This window comes from Tursiops truncatus, chromosome 4, assembly GCF_011762595.2.
Source record: "Tursiops truncatus isolate mTurTru1 chromosome 4, mTurTru1.mat.Y, whole genome shotgun sequence".
In the NCBI taxonomy this organism is placed as follows: domain Eukaryota; kingdom Metazoa; phylum Chordata; class Mammalia; order Artiodactyla; family Delphinidae; genus Tursiops; species Tursiops truncatus.
Genome location: NC_047037.1, coordinates 27,619,663 through 27,641,191, shown reverse-complemented (window position 1 = coordinate 27,641,191; position 21,529 = coordinate 27,619,663). Strand labels below are relative to the sequence as shown.

Below are 21,529 nucleotides of genomic sequence, written 5' to 3'. Positions count from 1 at the left end.
CTGTGCTCCGCAATGGAGAGGCCACAACAGTGAGAGGCCCGCATACAGAAAAAAAACCAAAAAAAAAAACATAAGCACCTCAAGTAGAAGCCCCTAACTACCCTAGAAAGGTCTCATTAGCAATAAGACTTAACATTCCTTAGGCTCCTTTCTGAAGGGGGGTTATAAGGGACCATTCTAAAGCCTTAGGGGAGCTGCCTATAGCTTAAATAAAATCCCAGGAGAGGAAGCCAAAATCCTCCAGGTTTATACATGAGTCCTCTTCCTTACTGCACCCTCAGGATATAAAAAATTGGAGAGACTTGCATTACCCCAGTTTCTAGAGCTTGGAGAAGACAAACAGCCTTTGGGTACATTGGAACAGAGTCCACAAAGGAAGTTTTGTCAGAGGTACCTACATTATAATGACCAAAGCAAAAAGAAATATGTAAATATGAAAGCAAGCAACACATAGAAGTCAAAGGATAGATGAAGAACATTGATTAGAAGAAAATCTCAAGGAATAAAAGAAAATTCCCTCTAGCCATTTTGAGGCAGTTGTTTTTGTCCAGTTGGCCGTTCACCAGATTTTTATAGCAATGAAAGAAAACGAAAAGAAAGAAATGGCCTTAGATCTTTGATTAGCCCTCTACTTCTGGGAATTCATGCTTAAGGAGAAAATGAAACAAACAAAAACAATATACGTTCAGGGATATTTCTACTGTTGTCTACAATCATAAGCAAAAATGATTTATATAGTCAAAACTTGGTTGGGTAAAGGATGGAAAATCATACAAGGAATACCTTGTAGTGTTGAGATTGAAGATTGGGATTTTAAGATTTCTGAGTGAAAATAATTAGGATATGAAGCAACATGTAAAGGAAGACCCCACCCCCTTTCATTTCTGGCTGTACCGTGTGGCTTGTGGGATCTTAGTTCTCTGATCAGGGATTGAACCCAGGCCCTTAGCAGTGAGAGCATGGAGTCTTAACCACTGGACCACCAGGGAATTCCCAAGGAAGACCCTTTGGATGCTGATCTGCATACTTGTAGTTGTGTACTTATGTTTGGAAAAGTGCCCAAGAGAGTGTTTGCTAAGATGTTATCAATGGCTGTCTCGGGATGATGGGATTTCTCATTTTTCACTCTCATTTCTCATTCTCTGCATTTCTCTGTATTGAGTTGACTTTTTTCTTCTACGTCATATATATATTGATTTCATTTTTGTTAAAAAAAAGAAGCTTGTACCCCCTTCTGCCTTTCTTGGGCTCAGGGGACTTGCAAGGTCGCTGAAGCCATCTGGGATGAGATGGACCAGACAGAATGAAACCAGGTCACGTTTGCTTTGTAGTGAGTGGCCGAACACCTTGCCTGGTCTTAGGACAGTTCTATAGCCCTGAGCCTTTGGGAAGTTTCAGCAACAGCTGCTTGACCTAAAGCTACCGATGACCAGCTGGGCAGGCAGCTGTTGGGACGTCGGACTTGTGGCAGATGACCTGTTTTGGGAAGCAGAATGGGGTGGTGAAAGATTAAGAACCCAGCAACTTTTTGGCAAGGCAATCTTGGGCAATTATTTCTCCTCTCTAGCTCAGTTTCTCTGTCCATAAAATACAGTTAATGGAGCCTATGTTATAGGGTCATAGTAGGAATCAGATAAAATAACATACTAGAAAGATACTCCATAAATGTCAGTTTCCCTCTTTAAAGTCTTTCCATTGTGCTGTTAAAATTAGATTTTTAAAATTTTATTGATGATTGGACCTTGGGTTGAGGGCAAATTTACAAGGAAATATTTGTGGAGGATAAATGCCCTCCCTGTCCCCTGGTCCGTATCCACATATCTAGCCTTCAACACAATTTAGGATTTCACTACTGGCGGGAGACTTATAACTCAAATATTTGTTTCCAGAACTTGATTTCCCTGTGCATTATCTTATTTGATATGTGGGAAACAAGAGAATTCTACTGTAACTTCTATGAATAGAGCATGATTAAACATTTGTCAGGAAATCAGAACAAAGGGAAAGCTTTGCGCTGAAAAGGCTCACGGTCAACGTTGAGAGGTCAGAATGGCGTTTGTCCTCTGAGATGAGTAGGGTTTCCATTTCCCCCACGGGGTGATGGGCTCTTGCTTCCCAGCTCTTCATCTCTGGATTTCAGCTCAATCAAACAGCAGAGTCAGCCTGCTGCCCTGGGCGGAAACACAAGTTGAGCACATTCGGTTCCTTCTAGCTTATTCAGAACAGCAATTTGGATTTTAAAAAATAATTAAGATGAGTGAACCAGCCCTCCATGTTGTTTTTGGAGGGACAGCCTGTCCCAGGGTACGGTGAAAACATTCTCTCTGAAGTCAGCTAACACAGGAACCCAGCAAAATGGAGCTGTTCACAGGATCAGAGTTTTGGAAACAACGTTTAAAACAAAGCCTATTTTATGGCAATTAGTATATCAAAGCAGTGAACTCAAAGAGCTGAGTTCCAGTTCAGGCACCAAGCCTATAGCCATGAACCCAGGATTCATCACAGCAAACAGCACGCCTGCACATCGTCCAAGCGATTTCTCCCTCAGAGGACAACATCTGCTTTTTTCACTGAGGTCAGTGTTTAGAAAAATGGATATACAAGTGAACCTAGGTGTGTGCTTAGGCCAGGGCCTTCAGAATTTAAAAATGCATGAAGGTCCAGGTGATAACTTTCCCAAGTCAGAGTCCCTCCACTAGGTAAATTTCATCTCTGTCAGGTGGGTGTGCCTCTGCATGGGGCTTGACAGTATCTTGACCCTCATCAACCTTCTCTGGATGGGAGGGTATCAACATCCTCGGTGTGGGAGGAGGGGATGAGGTGACGTCTTGGGGTGAACACGATTAGGAAATGATGAAGCTGATGAATCAGCCATGAATCAACCACCACCAAACGGTCAATCGTTGAGACTAAGCTCTTCAAAATTTCCGTCATTGGTAACCATGGGATTAAGTAACTTGGCCCGTATTGTGAGGGATTGTGTGTGTGTGTGTGCGTGTGTGTGTGTGCCTTCACACACATTAAGTGGACTAAGAGAACAGAAATAAAAGATTGCAAACAATTAATTGCCCAATTAGCTGTCCTTGGAATCATGGGAATGTGACATTTAGTTAAAAACGGAATGATTTTTTAAATTAAATTGCCCATTTTGAAAGCACCTTCCTGGCTCAGTCGCTGTGCCAACTGGTTCTTACAGTGGTGCCCTTGCTTTTGAGAAGCAGGCTCAATAGTCTCCCTTACAACCAGGCCCAGTCTGCTTTCTTAACTAACAAGGTTGAAACCAGGGCGGGAAAGTGCTGTGACTGGGATATGGGAGCTCAGCTAGACTCCCTTTTCAGTGATTTCTCTGGCTTGAGGGCGGCCTGCCTGGCCTCTGCATTGGAGGAAATACTGCAGGCGGAGGCAGGGCAGGGCCAGAGTCCGGCTGATCAGGGACGTTTTGCAATCAGCTAAAGGTCTCTTTTTTCAAAGCATGGTGGTGAATAAGCAAAAATGAAAGACAAGTGAATATAAATAAAATCTCAGGGGCTTCCCTGGTGGCACAGTGGTTGAGAATCTGCCTGCTAATGCAGGGGACACGGGTTCGAGCCCTGGTCTGGGAGGATCCCACATGCCACGGAGCAACTAGGCCCGTGAGCCACAGCTACTGAGCCTGAGCGTCTGGAGCCTGTGCTCTGCAACAAGAGAGGCCGCGATAGTGAGAGGCCCGCGCACCGCGATGAAGAGTGGCCCCCGCTTGCCACAACTAGAGAAAGCCCTCGCACAGAAATGAAGACCCAACACAGAAAAAAATAAAATAAATTAATAAACTCCTACCCCCAACATCTTTTTTTTTTTTTTTTTTTTGCAATACGCAGTCCTCTCACTATTGTGGCCTCTCCCTTTGCGGAGCACAGGCTCCGGACACGCAGGCTCAGTGGCCATGGCTCATGGGCCCAGCCACTCCACGGTATGTGGGATCTTCCTGGACCGGGGCATGAACCCGTGTCCCCTGCATCCGCAGGCAGACTCTCAACCACTGTGCCACCAGGGAAGCCCTACCCCCAACATCTTAAAAAAAAAAAGAAAGAAAGATCGTGCTTTAAAAAAATAATAATAAAAAAATAAAATAAAATCTCAGGTTCTAGAGATTTAACAACATTACTGATTGAGGTCCTGCTGGATTCTTACCAGCATTTCCCACTGGCATCCAGAAATCCAAAAGGGGACAGATCATGAAAACTTTTCTTCCTCCTCTTCGTTTGCAAGTATCTGGTCTTGTGGACTGACCTGCTCACCCACCCAGGGCCCACCTCTAGGACACACAAGAACCTTGGGGTTTTTTTGGCATGCTTTCCCCAGCCCCCCACCGCCGGCATCATGCCCACCCACTGCCCACCCATAAAGAGAGCACAACCTGAATACAGTGGGGCCCACTGTTCCCACATGTATCATTTTCACATCCCTGAGCTCAGAGCCGAGGGGAATCAGGATTCTGAAGGGCCTTGAGACCTCCTCCTAGACTGGCCTCTTCTGCCCTGGGTGGCCGCTCAGGTCCCAGAGCCCGGGGAGGGCTCTGCTCCAATGAACAATGAACAAGCGTATCCAACACGGTGCTCCTGAGAAAGCCCCACCGGCCAGCCCTTCTGCTCTCCTGCCCTGTGAGATGTGCTGTTCATGATGTGTGTTATAGGACGGGAACCAGCACTTGCTTAAGAGCCAGTGGGGCTTCTGGGTCTGGGTTTACTGTGGGCTCTGCTGCTTTGCAGCTGGGGGTGCTTGGACAGTTTACATAAATGTTCTGAACAGCACGGAGCCTCATCTCTAAAATGGGGATCAAAAATGGTTATTGAGCTATTGTGAGGACTCAATAAGTAAATGGTTGGGAGGGGTCTAGCACTGTGCCTGGGATATGGTAAGTATTCAAAAATGGGAACCTTTATTACTGTATATTTATTATTCCTTTCAAAACAATGACTCAGTGTCAAGGCTGGGACTCCAGAGAAGACTGATCAACCTGTCAGCCTTGCACAGACCCTGGGGCCTGAGGCCCAGACACAGGTCCACTGGGCCCACTTCATGATCCACCCTCCACAGGGCCTCCAGTAGGGTCTTTCTAAACATGGAGCTATTAAACATACCTTTCGTACTACTTGAAGCCCTTCGGTGGCTGCCACTGATGACAGGAGAGGGGCAGGGGCTTCTTGTAAGATGGAGGGTCCCTCTGAGTCCTGTGGGGTCTGGGCCCCTGAGCAGAGGCGAGGTGTGCAGGTCCAAATGAGGAGTCTGCCCATAAGGGAAGGGCCTGGGGGTCTGCATGGGTCAGCGTCCAGGGTTCCATCCAGGTCTGGAGAAGAATCAGGAACAGAATGGAAACAGAGATTTGGGACAGGCATTCCAGGACGTAAGGCAAGCTGGGAGGAGGAGAGCACCTGAACGACAGGGGGCCCCGAGAGTGACCATTGATCCTGGGGGTGGGGGGAGATAGTGACCTCGCTCTGTCCCACCACCGTGTGGCTGCTTTGCTTCCTAAGGTGTGAGGAGAAGTGTGGCAGTTTCTAGCAGCACCTGGGACAGCTTCAGTGGCTGGTGTGAGAAAGACACCCACACCTCAGGCAGTTAAGATGCTTGGGTAGCCAGTCTCAGAAATGGGCTTGAAAAATAGGGCTATTTGTTTTCGCACAATTCTAGAAGTGCAGGGGTAAGGCGGGCTCCATGTGAAACTGAGCAGGACCCAGCGGGGCTCTTGGGCACAAAAGCCTTTCTGTGTCCTCCTGTTTTCTTGTTTGCAGGAAATAGGCTTCATTCAGCCTCCATGACCTTCCCTGAATTCCAACAGGCAGGTTCAAACAGTTGCTAATCAGAGAACGGAGGGGATGGAGAGGCAGGAGAGTAACAGTTAAAAGAAACAATAGTGCAGTCATGGGGCAGGGTCCTGGCACCCCCTCAAGGGATACACACAACAGTATCTTTGAGCTGTTCTGCAGATGCTGAAACCCCCTGCAGGTGGGAGAAGTTAACTGTATGCTGCTCACAAGCATGTAGACTCCAGACCTACTGGAACCAGAAGGTTGATGAGGCTGACTCCCACTTACCTCCCCACCAGCCAATCAGAAGAATGTCCACGAGCTGATCACACCCTCTTTGAACCGTTACTGTAAAACTCCTCACTACCCATTCCAGGTCGGGATGCACAGTTTTGAGGGCATTAGCCCACTGTGGCCCCTTTTGCCTGGCAAAGCAATTTTTTTCGACTTCACCCAAAACTCTGTCTCCGAGATTCAATTTCGTGTCAAGGTACAGAGGCTGAATTTTGACGACACAGGTGAGGGACTACAGGTGGCTCAACGATGCCATTAAGAATGCTGGCCGTCCTTGCGTCTGGGCTCTGCCATCTTGCTGTGGACATCCTCCTAAGATGGTTTTCTTCAGTCTCCACATGGCTGCAGGGAAAATGGCAAGTACCTGCCTTCTTGTGAGGGTGGGGGATGAGTACAAGAGCCCCCTCCCCTAACCATGAAATGTAAATCCTTGCAGCCCGACCGGGCAACTAAGGGCACCCCAGAGCCAATAACATGGTTTCCTGCTGGAGCTGGGTGGGTCCCAGAACAAACGTGAGACTGGACTGGAAGTGGGGGCAGGGGAGAATTGTGGATTGGGTAGGCAAGCAACCCCCCAACATGTCCTAACAGATACATGCCTCACCCTGGCACACGGGAAGCACTCCCAGGATTTTAGGACTGTCATATCCTCTAGCTTCTTTTTTCTTTTCTATTTTTTCTTTTTTTTTTTTTTGCGGATGTGGGCCTCTCACTGTTGTGGCCCCTCCCGTTGCGGAGCACAGGCTCCGGACGTGCAGGCTCAGCGGCCATGGCTCACGGGCCCAGCTGCTCTGCGGCACGTGGGATCTTCCCGGACCAGGGCATGAACCCATGTCCCCTGCATCGGCAGGCGGACTCTCAACCACTGCACCACCAGGGAAGCCCCTCCTCTAGCTTCTTGAAGTCTGTTGGGATGCACCCAGGAGGCCTACAAGGCCTGTGCTTGCCCAGCTTCAAGACCAAAAAAGAGTCCAGAGTCAGCAACAGAGACGTCTGTGTTTTAATGGATAGGAGAGCTTACACATCTGAAGTAAGGTCCTGGAGTGACACTCCATCGTGTGAGACAGATGGTGGGCAGGAAGTGGTGGCAGTCTTCACGCCCAGGGGCAAGGGGGGGTTGCCAGTTATAAGGGAGTGACATCAGGTGGGTTCATTAGTTAGCAGGGAAACCAGCAGAGGCGCACACCCCTCACCACCCCTTTGAGAAGCTGTCGCTAGCTGGGGCAAGTATGTAGAAAGGTCAGTTATGTGTGTAGGGTGTAGGTGAAACAGGCACTGGTTGAGCCGGGGATGTCCAGAGAACAAGAGAACAGCCATCTTGAGTAGCCTGACCATAAGAAGACCCATGGCAACTTTGAGAGGTGGGCAAGGATTAGTCTACCTACTTGCCAGAAGGGGCTCAGAGAGGTAAAGAAAGGACTCAGTGTCACACGGGTGGAGGAGAAACAGTGGGTCTTTTTTCCCTTCCCTGCCCACTCAGAGCTTCTTCGTGGTCTAGAGCCCTATGGAGGCCCAGAGGCCATTGAGTTTGGGCTCTGTAGTTGACTGGTACCCAACAATGCACTCAGAGACAATCCCGCCACATGCACATCCTAGAACTTTGGTGCTAGACTTGTACCAACCCCCAGCCCTTAGCCGCCAACCAGCTGCTCCCCGGCACCCAGCCCTTCCCCTGCGTCCTACCCACAGGCAATGCTTTTTCACGTTTTCCCTTCCTACCTCTATGTACCTTTGTCTCCCGACTCCCCACTATCAGTTAATGATGAAGTCCTCCCAGTGTGGGTGTGACAGGCAGGGGACAGGGAGGAGGGAGAGAAGAAGGACATTCCCATACAGAGAGGCTGGGGCAGCTCCCCCGGAGGCTACATGGCAGTGAAGCCCATCCGGGCAGGTTTGAGTGGATCAGTACAGGTCCTGCCCCTGGAATGTCGATGCCATTGAGGCAAACACACTGACTCACCCATTGGAAGATGTGGTTCCTTCCAAGGAGTTTCCCTGTTGATATTTGGTACAAAATACGGGAATGGAAACAGGACTTTGGACAAGCTGGTTTTCAAAGTAGCCAAGGGGCAGAGTCCACTTGTGGGCTGGAGGCGCCTAACCTTTGCTCCTGGAGGGGTGCAGGGAGATGGGTGTGTGTGGCCTTTTTCTCTTTCTTCTTCTTATTCTGATGGGAGAACCAGAGTCAAGGAAGATCCATTCCATCCCCCTGCCCTGGACAAGGGGCCTTCCCTTCCCAGGCGCCAGCAGGAGGCTCTGGGCTCCTCTGGCCTTTCAGACACCCACCCTCCATGTCAGTGAGTGCCTTGTTCTTCCAGGTTCTTTCTCTCCTTTTCCAAAGGGAGTCTCCCAAACTTGGGTGGCTCCCACTGGGGATTTCTGGGCACCCTGAGGCTTCTACTGCCTTTTGGATTTCCTGGGGCTGGAACAAATGTAGTCCTCAGAGGAGTGGGTGATGGCCTGGAACACGGGTTAGGAGAACTGCAGCTGAGGGCCTGCTCTGCTGTTAGCATCTGAGTGACCTGGGGAAAGTCACTGAACCCCATTGTGCCTCAGTTTCCTCATCTGCCGAGGAAATTTTAACACTACCTGCCTTTTCTTCCTGGTTTTTAAGAAGATTACACACAATAACAAGGATGAAAATTCCGTGCAAACTTAGAGATGTTTCATGAATGTCAGGTGGCCCTTTTAGTGACCCCAGCGCTGTGCCTTATGATTTCTCCCTATTTGGAAAGAAGAGCATGGGAGTGGGCAGCATGGCATTCAGTGAGGAGGTTATTCTACTTAGGTGCCATTGTGATTGGGAAGCGATCTAGAGCGGAAGTTGGGAAAACATGAATTCGAGTCCCAGCTTCCACATCAGTAGGCCATTTTAGCAAGTCCCTTCTCTGGCTTCTAGCAGGGGGAGGGATGTCAGATGACCACCAAGGCTCCTCCTGGCTCCTGTTCTGTGAATTTTATTGAAATCCTTATCTCTACAGCCAGAGTTATAACCAGGTTCCCACCACAGAGCTTTGACTTTTAAAAAAAGAGCTCTATTGAGGTGCCATGGACATACGACAAACTAGGGACCCGACCTCTGGCCAAGGTAGAGCAAAGGGACTAGGGTCCCTTTGGTTATGTGTGAAGGGTATCTTGGAAGGTCTTCTATAGCCTCACCTGTTACAGAAGATGTAGCTGCTTCCCAGCTGACACCTCTGCAATCCTAGAACCTCACTCGGATTAGAGAAAGCGGCACCATATTTTCTAATTATCCCTACAGTTCCGACAAGGCCACTGTTCTTTAAGTCTAAAGGGATTTGAAGTTGTTCTAATCTGGCTGGGCTCACATCACATGGCGCTGGCTTTCAGATTTCCCATTATTGGAAAGTGCATTAACATTCCCTCAAGACCATAATGGGGCTAAGAGGGGCCTCCAGGCCTGTGACAGGGAGAGAAGGAACTCAGAGAGGGAGAGCACTTAAAATAGGAACTAAGTCTTGGAGTTCTGACTCTTTCTGCAAAGAAGTAGGTCTTGTCTAACTCCTCCATGGTCCCTGAGAGAGCCAACAAGATGGAGGGGGGGTGGGATGAGTCAAAGGGTGGCAACGTGCCGAAGCTCATCTGTGAAGCTGGGATAAAGCAGATTAATCCTATACTTAGGTTACAAAGAAAAAAGAGTCTTCCAACTGTCTAGATCATCAGCCATGTAATCGATCTCTCTGTGTCTGCTGAAAATAATGTTATAAAAAATAATGATGCAAGAAAAGTCTCCAGGAGACCGGCTTCCCATCCTCTGCACTATTGGCATTGGGGCCACAACATTCTTTGTTGTAGGGCCGTCCTGTGCATTGTAGGACGTTTAGCAGCATCTCTGGTCTCTACCCATTAGATGTCAGTAGCACCCCACCCCTAGCTATGACAACTGTCTCCAGACAAGGCTGAATGTCCCCTGGAGGGCAACATTGTTCCTTTTTGGGTTTTAAAATATGGTCCCATTTTGTTCTTAAAAACAAGTAATTACAGACTATTGTCTTAGATTTGTTGTGTGACTGTTACCTGCCAGGTGCTGGGTTAAGGGCCTTACAGACAAGAACTTTTTTATCAGTGGCTAGTGGATTACAAGGGTCTTTTATTTTCTTCTCTTATTATGGGAAACACATAAAGCAACAGCATCTTCCAATTTCTCTAGTTACTTTGCAGGTTCTCTCTCTGCCTCCTGCCCTGCCCAGCAAGGAGGAGGGGCAGTGCCGGGCAGGGAGAGGAGGTGAGATGCCTGGCCCGGTCACTTCCAAATCAGGAGTGTGCTGTTGGAAGCCTTCTTATCCTGTTTGAGCCTCATGTATAAAAAGAGGATAATGACGCCTGCCTTGCAAGCCTGTGGGGCTTAGAAACAAAATTTGGTAGGAGGGAACATGGCTACTTTGTTTCTCTCTAACCCGTCAGTGCCTGGCCACTGGGTCTGGTTCAGAGTAGATGATTGATAGTGTTCCTGGAATGAATAGGTTGATGAAGAAAAATGTCTGCATCTGTCACAGGCCCTGGCACCGAGGTGTCTGATAAATCCTTCCTGGCTGACCATGTCTGCGATGCAGACAGGCAAAGGGCAGAGGCAGCAGCAGGCACCAGAGGTTGTAGAGAGCAGGATACAAACCGGAACCGCCTCTGCCCTTGCGGGAGTTTGTGAGCCAGGAGGATGGGAATGACAATGAATAAGAATTACAAATCACTATACAATTACAAGTGTGAAAGGTGCCACAAAGCGGGTGTTCAGAGTCACTCACATCTCACACTTGCCCAGACACATGTAAGCACGCCGGCTACAGCCGTGGGCTAGCCTGTGGGATTGTGGTTAGCCAAAGATCTGGGCTCTAGGGAAGTTTTAGAGAGGTTTCCATCGCTTTTTTTTTTTTTTGCGGTACGTGGGCCTCTCACTGCTGTGGCCTCTCCCGTTGCGGAGCACAGGCTCCGGACGCGCAGGCTCCGCGGCATGTGGGATCTTCCCGGATCGGGGCACGAACCCGTGTCCCCTGCATCAGCAGGCGGACTCCCAACCACTGCGCCACCAGGGAGGACCCTTCCATTGCTTTTAAAGCTTAAAACAGTGAACTTTAATAAAAGAAAACATTTCCATTGAGCTTTTAAGTACTTAACAGGAGTTAAAAGTAAGGCGAATAAAATAGTCTGTTTTGTTTCAATTCAGTAAGTGCTCCCTTTTATCGACTTCATTGTCCTTTAGGATTGGGATGAGTTTGCCTGCATTTGGAAAAGGTCACATTAGCCCAAAGGCTGACGGATGTCAGGAGTAAGGCAGCCACAGGCACTGGAAATGCCAACAGCAGCCTGGGCTGTGTGAGGCTGCATCCAAACCCCTGCTCTCCCGTGTCTTTACTGTCACCCTCCCAACCCTGCCAAGCCTCAGTTTCCTCTTGTGTAAAGTGGGGATGGTACTGCCGTGCAAGGTTGTGTTGAGGATTAAGAGAGCTACGGTACATATGGAAAGCACCTGGCACACCGCACGGCACAAGGAAGGGTCAGTTCATCATGACCCCTCCCCTCTTCCCTGGCCTGAGTCAGACTGGGAGCTCTTGGAGGGCAGGGCCTGGGGGCCACTCCTCCGAGTGCCCCTCGGTGTCCATTTGCTCTCAGATGCCTTCCCCTCCTTTCCCTGTGCTGTTGCCTCCGTTTCCTAGGCTTCCTGGCAACAGGCTTTGGGCTAGTTTCTACTTGTGGGAGCACTGATTGGAGATTGAGACGTGCAAAGAAAGGAGAAGCCAGGGTGTTTCTCTGTCTTTTCCTCCCTCTTCTGTTTTGGTGGTGCTTTTTGGTCTCATCGGATAGCCTCTCCTGTTATGGTCCAGCCCCACCTGGCAGCTGGCTTCTGGCTTCTGATAACCATTTTCCTCCTGACGCATCTGTCCCTCAGCTTCCTGCTGTGGCCAAGCTCCCAGCTGTTCCACATCTCCTAGTAGGCTTCCAAGCTTTCCCATCTTCTGTGTAAGCAATCCCCTGAACTGAATGCCCTCCATGAGAAACGCCTTCCATGGCTATTTCCCTGACAGGAGCAGACTGACACATCTGTGTCTCCAGCCTCTGACCATGGCAGGAGTTCACTAATCTCTTATTGGTCAAGTGCGTTTTCTATTATAATATTCTAAAAAGGTGGAATCTGACCACATTTTCCAGGCCTTCCCCTTGGCGCTCCTTCATTTTCCATAACCTTAGCAATCAGAAGCATGAGGAACAACTAAAGTAAGGGCCAGTCCCAGAAAATCTATGAACAAATCTTGAAAGTTCTGAAAATTCTATTTCATTTTCTTAAGCCCCAGCTTCTAATAGGATCCATCTATATAACCAGTGTAATCAGTGAGCCAAAATTAAATATCCCCAACTCCTGACCTTCTAATCAATCACAAATCACGAGTGAAAAATGCCAGTGCAAGTGGAAAAATCAGTTCCAGGAAGCCTGCTCTGTCCATCAGCTCTGTCAGGCTCTGCACAGCGGCAGGACCCAAGCCCCCAGCCGGGAGAATGAAAATGAGTCACTTCCAATGACGTCCCGTCAGCAGCAGCATTAGTCTTGAAGGAGACAAAGTGAATGTTGATTTAAGAAAAATAAAACCTGATTTCAAACGATTGGGAAAAAATGGCATTCGTGGTCTCCTGAACATGCCGGGGGCCCGGAGCCTGCAGGGGTGGGACTGGACGTCCAGGAATGGGGACGGCCACCTTGTGCCTGACAGGGGCTGCCTCCTCGGTGGCAGGTCTCCAACTCTGGAGACAGACCCACCTGGGTTCGAATTCTGCCTCTGTGACTTACCAGCTGTGGAGTCCTGGGTGTTGGACTCAGTCAGAGCCTCAGTTTCCTCCTCTGTGAAGTGGGCTCCTCTATCCTAGTCCTAGAAAGTGCCCCAGTACTGATGAGGTGCCTAACAAAAGGCCCAGTATCCTCTCTTTGAACACCGATTAAGGTGTTCAAGCCTATTGAGCGCCTGTAATTACAACTGCTCTGTGTTGACTTGCCTAGTTATATTTAAAGAAACCTTCCTGTGCTTCGGGAGTGTCTGTGGGGAACAAAACTAGATAAAGCCCCTGGGGTGTGTCTCAGTCACTGCCACTCTGGCTATGGTCTGTGTACTTGGTTAGTCAAGGCATCCCTCCTCCTCCCTCCCCTCCCCTCCCCTCCCCTCCCCTCCCCTCCCTCCCCTCCTCCCCTCCTCCCCCCTCCCCTCCCCTCCCCTCCCTCCCCTCCTTCCCTCCTCCCCCCTCCCCTCCCCTCCCCTCCCTCCCCTCCTCCCCTCCTCCCCCTCCCCTCCCCTCCCCTCCCTCCCCTCCTCCCCTCCTCCCCCTCCCCTCCCCTCCTCCCCCTCCCCTCCCCTCCCCCTCCCCCTCCCCTCCCCCTCCCCCTCCCCTCCCCTCCCCCCCTACCCTCCCCTCCCCTCCCCTCCGCCTCTCTCCCCACCCCTCCCCTTCCTTCCCCTCCTCCCCTCTGGTGTCATCATCACTTCCTGGCCTCATGAGTGTCTGTGACAGCTGGCCACTCCAGCCCCAGCCCAGCCTCCCACCCCAGCAGGAAGGTAAGATGAAGGGGGTGACACTTGGCTATCGGAGGGTGGCAGTGGGTAATGGGAGAGGCGTGTGGGCTTTGCCATCACTGCTCTGTCACCGCATGTGCAGCAGGCCTAACCCAAACCCATGACCTTCCCTCTGGCCCCACTCCCCACCCCCACCCCCACCCCACTGCTAAGCCGCATTGAGGCTCCTCCTTCCCCTCTTCCCCAAACTCACACCATCCTGTTGCCTCACGTCCTCTAGGAGCTTTGTGCAGCCATCACCTAGTGCAGGGGCCCCTCCCAGCACCTCTCACCTCCCTCCCTCCCTCCCTGCAACCACTCCCTGGCCCTGAGGTGGGTCCCTCACAGCCTCTCCTGGGAATGACACTGTAACAGCCTCTGAGCAGGTAATCCTGAGTCCCTCTGCCCGCCTCCATCCGTCCTGCCAACAGTGGCCGAGCATTACTCCTGGTGCATGAATCGGATCACATCACTTGCTGCTCAGAAGCCTGCACCGGCCCCCATGATGCTTCCATGAGGCCCAGCAAGGCCTTTACAACCTCCCTCGGCTGACGAACACCTTCCGCACCCGGCCTCCTCACTGACCCTCACGGCAGGTGCTCCACTCCCCCCACCCCAGCCCGCTTTGCCTTTTCCGCCCCCTGACTTTGTTCACGTCACTTCCTTCTCCGCTGTGCCCTGTCTCCATCACCCACCGCCATCCTCCAGGGCCCAAGTGCGTCCCCTGTCACACAGCAGCTCCAGAAAGTGTGCCGTCACTTCTGTTACAGGGCTCAGCCACACAGGCAGCGGCCCCGATGCCATATGGCAGGAAAAAAAACGTGTGGGTGGGTCACGTGACCTTTGGCCACCTGCAGAGATAGACCCGGCTTTTGCTTGAGGGTGTTCGTGGGTGACACGTGGGTGGGTACACGTTTAAAGTGAATCATGCTTTACCTGAACAACGTAGCGTTTGTCGGTGTGCTTGCCAAGCACCTGAGGGCGCTCACCTAGGGAGCTTGTAAGCACACACATGCCTGGACCCCGCCCGTGACCTCAGAGCCAGAATCTCGGAAGGGGTGTGGGGGGCAGGAATCTGTCTTCTTAGTAAGTCTTACTAGTGATCTTCCCATCTGGGGATTGTAGTAAGGATCTCAGTGTTGAAGCTTTTAGAAAGCAAAGAGTTTTAATGAAGGGAATCACTATCTCACTATGTATGTATGTATGTATGTATGTATAGATATGTGGGACTGGGGTGGAGAATGTGTATATATATGTGTGTGTGTGTATACGTAATATACACACACATGTGGTCGTCCCTCAGTATCCGAGGGGATTGGTGCCAGGCTACCCACGGATACCAAAGTCCGTGGATGCTTAAATCCCTTATATGAAATGGCATAATACAGTTGACCCTCTGCATTGGCAGGTTCTGAACCCACGGATTCAACCAAGCGGGGATCTAAATTCAGAACCTGCGGATACAGAGCACTGAGGGTAGGTAATAAGGGTAACTGCCTGTTGGTTCGGTTACCTTGCTAAGGTCTTATTCAATCCTGACTACACCTTATGAATCACAGTCCTTATTCCTCATTTTGCAGATGGACAAACAGAGGCTCAGAGGGGGAAAGTAACTGCCAGACTGTCACACAGCTGGAGAGAGGCGGGGCAGGATTTGATCCAAGGGCTGACAGAGAAGGCCATGCTTAAACCACTCAGCGGCACTGCCCAGATGTGCACTGGGATTTTCATGGGACAGATCAGGCCCCCTGGTTTATGTTAACCCCAGTCTCTCTCCTGACACCCCTTGGAGGCTGGGGTCCTGAAGGTCTGGGCGCCTTTCCCACCAAGGTGACCCCTTCCACTCTGTCCCCAGACAGCCTTGTCGGTATCAGGGTGAGGCATTCCTGTCATGATTTGGTTTTGAAATAGGCTGAGGGAACAGGAATAGGAGTCAGGGGACTTGCCCTACATTATCCGCAGTGAGTGCAGGACTGGGAGGCCAGCCCTGGCCCCAAATACCTGCCCTTGCTTTAAAATGGGTACCTCCCTCTTGACTACTTCTGATGAGTTCAGATGCATCTTAGTTGAGAAAGAAGGGTCAGTAGAATGAATACTGCCACAACCAGTCTTTCATACCATATGTAAAGTAATTCAGTTACTCTTCCTTTGTGGAAAGAAAATATACTGAGAAAATCCCACTTGGGAAAGGGGAGTTTTAAATGATACTGTTTGTTTTCTCTCGTTGAATGCAGATGTACAGTGTTTCCAAAACACCCTGTGGACAGGAAACGCTGCAGGGTGAAGGGGGTCCTGGGGTTTAAGGCCGGGCTTCTTTGCTACAGGAGTTTTCAGGGCTTTAAACACACTAATGCTCACTGTACACTTCTAAGAAGGCGATATAGTTCTCAGCATTTCCGACGTTCATTTGACCATGAACCGTTTTGCAGAATCTTGAGTGGCTAACATTCCCTAGAATATACTTTGCAAAAGCTAGGATCAAATATTACTAATAAATATAACCCCTTACATGTGCAGAACACTTTTTAGCTAGTCCTCAATGATCTCGTTCAACAGAGTTTTCTTGAGCAACAAAGGAGAGGGTCATTTGAGGCTGTGGTGAGCAAAGGCAAGACTTGGGAGGGGTCATCTGGAGACATGGGGCTCCTCGAGAGGCTCTGGGGAAGCTGGGGACAAGGGGCCCACTTCACCAGTCCCTCCACTTGGTCCCTGGTCTGCCCCAGGAGACGGGCCCGCACCTCCTCAGGAGGCCCGCCCTCCCCGGCACCTGAGAGAGGACCACACCTCCCCTAGGTCCTCAGCCAGCATGAGGCCCCACCAGGCACTTTCTTGGACATGGCAATAGTTGCTGGAGAGCACGGCCTGCCAGGAGGTCCACGTCGCGGCCGCCTGTCACAAGCACTTGAGCGAAGGCTGGCCCTGGGTCACGTGGGCAGCTGACAGCCTTTCTCTCCTTTTAGGATGTTCAGGATCAGTGATCATTCAAATTATACCAGAGGGCTTCCCTGGTGGCGCAGTGGTTGAGAGTCCGCCTGCCGATGCAGGGGACACGGGTTCATGCCCCAGTCCGGGAAGATCCCACATGCCACGGAGCGGCTGGGCCCGTGAGCCATGGCTGCTGAGCCTGCGTGTCCGGAGCCTGTGCTCCGCAACTGGAGAGGCCACGACAGTGAGAGGCACGCGTACCACAAAAAAAAAAAAAAAAAAAAAAAAAAAAATCATACGAGAGGGTGCTAATACCACCTGCTATCCCTCCTGGCATGAACCTACCTTTCAAAGGCAGTGCTTGTCTAATGGTGGGATTCCAGGCTCCGCTACAGAAGGATACAGAGATGGCTCTGACCTGCAGTGCCTTCTCAGGATCCCATGAAGGATCCAGCATAAATCCATCCCTATTAACTACTCTCCTGTTCCAGGTGCACTATTCCATTTGCATATCCAGCAGGAAAATACAGTGCTTCCTCGGAGTAACGCACCTAATGTTCTGGAAGCAGCAGGAAGTCTCGGAGGTGTTGACCTACTGCTACTGAGCGTCCACTCATCTGGACCCCAAAAGTGGTGGAGGGGGCAGATCCACACAATGACCAGAGCTAGCAGGGACTGAGCCCTCACCACGTACCAGGTCCTGTTCCAAGCACTCTGTACGTGTTAACTCCCTTAATCCTCACAGAGACCCATCCCAGTGGAGGAGATGCTATTTTTGTCTCCTCCATTTTATAGAAGACATCAACAAGGATAGAGAGTCCCAATGATGTGCCTATGGTCACCCAGCTAAGAAGTGGAGCACAAGGCTTGAACTAAGGCTACCTGGCAGAGCTTGGTGACCCCTCTGCAGGGGTGAAAGTCTGCCCAGGGCTGAAGGGCAAAGGACTGGCCTGGACCAAAAGCAGATGATACTGCAGACCTGCAGAGGCCTTTAGAGGTTAGAGCCACTCAGGCTGCTTAAGGGGAAGTACAAACTGGAAAGCGTATGCTTCCTAAAATAGGACCTTGGAGAAATAAATGTGCTACCCATAGGAAAGAATCTCCAATAGGCAATGTCCACGAATTAGCAGGGGATACGTTGTGCTGGCCGGAGAGTGTTTCCAGGTAAAACAACCCCTACACCCAAACTAACGACAAAGAAACGAAGCTAAACTAAACTGAAAACTAAACAACAAAAGCTGCACAGAAAACCACCATGCAGGCAATGACCTCTTCTGCTTGCGGATAAAAGTGACAGTTCTAGAAATAAAGGGGAATAGATGGAAGGGTTTCAAAGTATGGGAGTGATTTTTGTTTTCTCGTTTAATGCCAGTTTTCAAGGAAGGCTGACTATGTCTGTCACATACTCGTTCTGTTTAAAACCCATCCAGGTGCCTCCATGGGCTCTATCGGGAGTAGGGGGTTCCTGCGGCTGCTCCCCAAAGCCAGCAGAGAGCTCTTCATGGGGAGCATGGAGCGCGTGCTTTTGAGGGTCATTTGAGGCTGTGGTGAGCAAAGGCGAGACTTGGGAGGGGTCATCTGGAGACATGGGGCTCCTCGAGAGGCTCTGGGGAAGCTGGGGACAAGGGGTCCACTTCTCACGGCCATCACTTCTTCTTGAACACTTGATGGCACACCTGGTCGTCGCACGTCAGCTCCTGCAACATCAGAAGCAGGTGAGTGACTAACAAGCCAGGCCTTCCTTCCGCGCACCCCCAGCCCTCTGGGTGTCTGTGAGTTGGGGTGGGGGAGGAGCCGGAATGAAGAGGACACTCAGTCATTCTGCGCAAAGAGCCTCTCAGAGACCCAATCAGCTGGCGTGCCCTGCAGGTAGCAGTAATTTGATTTTGACACTTGAATTGAGCTTGAACAACTATAAAAATGAAAAATGCAAAGAAATTATCCTCTTGAGCAGGATTTCTCCTACTCTCGTGATTAAAGCAACATCGCTTAATTTATAAAAGGCAGCAAAGCCACAAAGAAGGGCAGGATCTAGTGGGGAGCATTTGGAAGGCAAGGGCCTGGTGAGCTGTCCCTGCACCCTGTGGGTTTTCTGGCCTCTGGTGATGAGAACGTTGGTTGGTGGCAGCACAGGCAATGACAGGGCATGGGCTGCGGAAGGGCTCCCCCAGGCCTGCCTGGGCAGACAAGATGCTGCCTTTCATCTGGACAGAGGGAGCCCCCAGGCCTTATCTGCGCCTCGTGACCCTTTGAGGGAGGAGAGGAAAAACACGAGTGTGGGAACGACCACAAAAATCATTGCAGTTGATGATGAATCCCCTGGCTTAGCCACAGGGACAGCTGGGGTTTGTACTACAATTAAAAAAATCCACCTTCCAAACCGGAGCAGGTAGGGAAAACTGTCGATGGAAAACAGTGACTGCTTCCCATTTATCACCAGTTGACATTGTCTCTGAAATAGAGAACTCAGGTGAGGCAAGGCTGGCTCTGAAGGGCACCCGGTGACATGAATGCTGACACTAGAGCCAGGTACCTGCTTGACTCCACAGGTGAATGAATAAAGAGCCATCCATTAAATGAGCCATTCATTGAACAAACGACTGACTGAATGCATGAGGAGTGAAAGATCTTTCACTATTGAATGTTGGACAAATCGCTTGCCTTAAAGACTGAAGAGTGAAAAATTAAGCTATGTAGACGGATATAATTTATACAAGGAAATCAGAAATAATTTATTCCAACTGCTCTGTTCCGGTGTCAAATTAAACTAAAATATTTGGGGATCAGGTGGACATAGCTTAGGGTGTGAGGCCAGTGCCTGCGGTCTACAGGCAGTTCCCAGTGCAACCCGCTCCCATGCATCCCGAGCCCACCGCAACCCCTCTCCTTCCTAGGCTCACGTCACTGAGGAGGCCGGGTCTCACCCTCCTCCAGGGCATCTTAATTCTGTGCCTCGCATTTCTCCCCGGCTGACCTTTGACAGCTTCCCTGTATTTCTCCTTGGATCTCGGCTTCCTAACTCAGCATCTTGAACTTTCCTTTTAATTTCAGCCGTTCACAGAAACAGCCCTATAGCTTTCCTCCTGGAGTCCCCTGAGCCAGATGGGAATGGCTCACGCATTTGACCACAGGCATTTGGCTGGAGCTTAGGGGAGGAGGGCAAGGCCGTTTTTTCTCGTCAAAGCGCCTGGCTGGGTGAACCGGCGGTTGGCATAAGCAGAGTGGAGGGGAGCTGGGGACTTACCAGGTGCAGCTTGTCCCCCTCGACCCACTGCTTCCAGCCTCGGTTCTTCTTTTCCCCCTTCTGCACGCACACGAGGACATCACCTTCCCAGGTGATCAGAGTCTGTAATGAGAGGTTTCCAGGCAAATGAAATGTATGGTCTTGATGGGGACTGAACACATGTAAACCTGCAGTTGCATTTCCTGCAGCCACTCCTGGGCTTCTGCTCCGTCCCCAGAGCAGAGCTCTCGGCCACAGCCACGCCAGCATCCCACCAGCCTCATTTCCACATACGCCCTTCATTCTAGCCAGACCAACTTATCTTGGCCGGTTCTGTTCCCTTTGAAAGACTTCTACTCTTCCATTTTACCATATGGTAAAGACAGCATTCCAAATCGGTGGGGGAAAAGAGGATGAATTGAACTATGTCACAAGGTAAAATTTCTGGAAGGGAAAGATACCTCAAAGTCAATAGGTGAATAACAAACTGGGAAAAATAATTGTAACACATATCAGACAAAGACCCGATTTCCTTACATACAAAGGACACCTGTACATCAATAAGGAAAAGATCATTAACCTAATAGGAATTTCAACACAGGACACCAACCCAACAGCTTACAAGGATAAACAAAACAAAGCAAAACACCCTAGCAGATGGCTTTTAAACATAAGAAAATATATTCAACCTCACTTATAACAAGAGAAATGCAAGTTAAGTCTGTTTGTTTTTCAGATACAATTCATCCTGTGGTCAAAGATCAAAGAGTCTAATAACACGCTGGGTTGGAGGGGGTACAGAGAAGCATGGACCCTCATACAGGGCTGGTGCATATATAAATCGGTATGAATCTTTTTGCAGGGCAATTTTACATTACCTTTCAAAATATAACATTGTGTATACTCTTTGACCTAGAAATTTTACTTCTGAGAATTTTCCCTACAGGAAACACGTTGTGAGGACTGCCCACCGTAGGGCAATAATAAAGGCAGGGAAGCTACCTAGTTAGCAGGGGGCTGCACATATGACTCCAAAGCCAGAACTGGGAGATGGACCTTCTCCTGGTCCTGGGTTTCCTCCAGGCAGCAATGCTGATCAATTAGCACAGGGAAGGCAGCAGAGATGCAGAGCTTGTGCTGGACAACCAGGCTGAGTTGACCAGCAGGTTGGAGAAGCCACAAGAGGCTGAACCACAAGAGGCTCTAACCCCTCTTACTAAATTTACAAATTTCACACCCTGCCCCAGTTCCTCTTCCTCCTGTCTTAGTACCTGCCAAGGGACGATGTGTACTATCCCTAAGTGGTCCTTCAAGGCCACCCACCTCTGTGCCCACATTAGGCTTGCATGTGAGGTTGACGGTATCATTCCCATCCGGGCAGTGGTGGTGTCTTGGTGCTGCCCTTTCTCGGGGATGATCCTGATGTGAGTTGGTTTTCTTCCAAGTATGTGCAAACCATATTACACCTCTATGAACAATATTATGCTAAGGACCAGGCGTTTATTTTCCTCCCTATCTTGCAAACCCAGTTGGTGATAAACGAACCTGTGTTTTTGGTTTTTTTTAATTCACTCCAGGTCTGTTTTTTGGTAGATATCTGTTTTCTACAGATTGTTAAGTCTACCTGTTTCTAAAGCAATATTTGACCTTGACCATATTATATATTTTAGGTACAATTTTATTCCTCCTTATTTTGCTCTTCAGCCCATCACAGCGTTGTTTGTTGCAGCAAAGGCCTGGAAACCTCA

General features: G+C 49.9%; 1 protein-coding gene and 1 long non-coding RNA gene across 4 annotated transcripts in view; one reads left to right on the top strand and one right to left on the bottom strand.

The window, feature by feature from the left end:
- Positions 1-13,938: 13,938 nt before the first annotated feature.
- Positions 13,939-21,529, top strand: part of LOC117312123 (uncharacterized) — a 14,003-nt gene continuing 6,412 nt past the window's right edge. Inside the window, exons 1-4 of one of the 2 annotated variants that reach the window (XR_004526283.2) lie at positions 13,939-14,229; positions 15,042-15,109; positions 15,214-18,273; positions 20,518-20,625. This is a non-coding gene — a long non-coding RNA (uncharacterized lncRNA). The remainder of the gene's footprint in view (positions 14,230-15,041; positions 15,110-15,213; positions 18,274-20,517; positions 20,626-21,529) is intronic. The other variant, XR_012331331.1, reaches the window with a different exon arrangement.
- Positions 17,903-21,529, bottom strand: part of RBP2 (retinol binding protein 2) — a 27,726-nt gene continuing 24,099 nt past the window's right edge. For both annotated transcript variants that reach the window (XM_033855351.2, XM_019934259.3), the window contains 2 exons: positions 19,803-19,904; positions 17,903-18,255 (listed from right to left, as the gene is read on the bottom strand). In XM_033855351.2, coding sequence (XP_033711242.1) covers positions 18,205-18,255; positions 19,803-19,904 — 153 coding nt within the window. In that variant the 3' untranslated portion in view covers positions 17,903-18,204. The remainder of the gene's footprint in view (positions 18,256-19,802; positions 19,905-21,529) is intronic.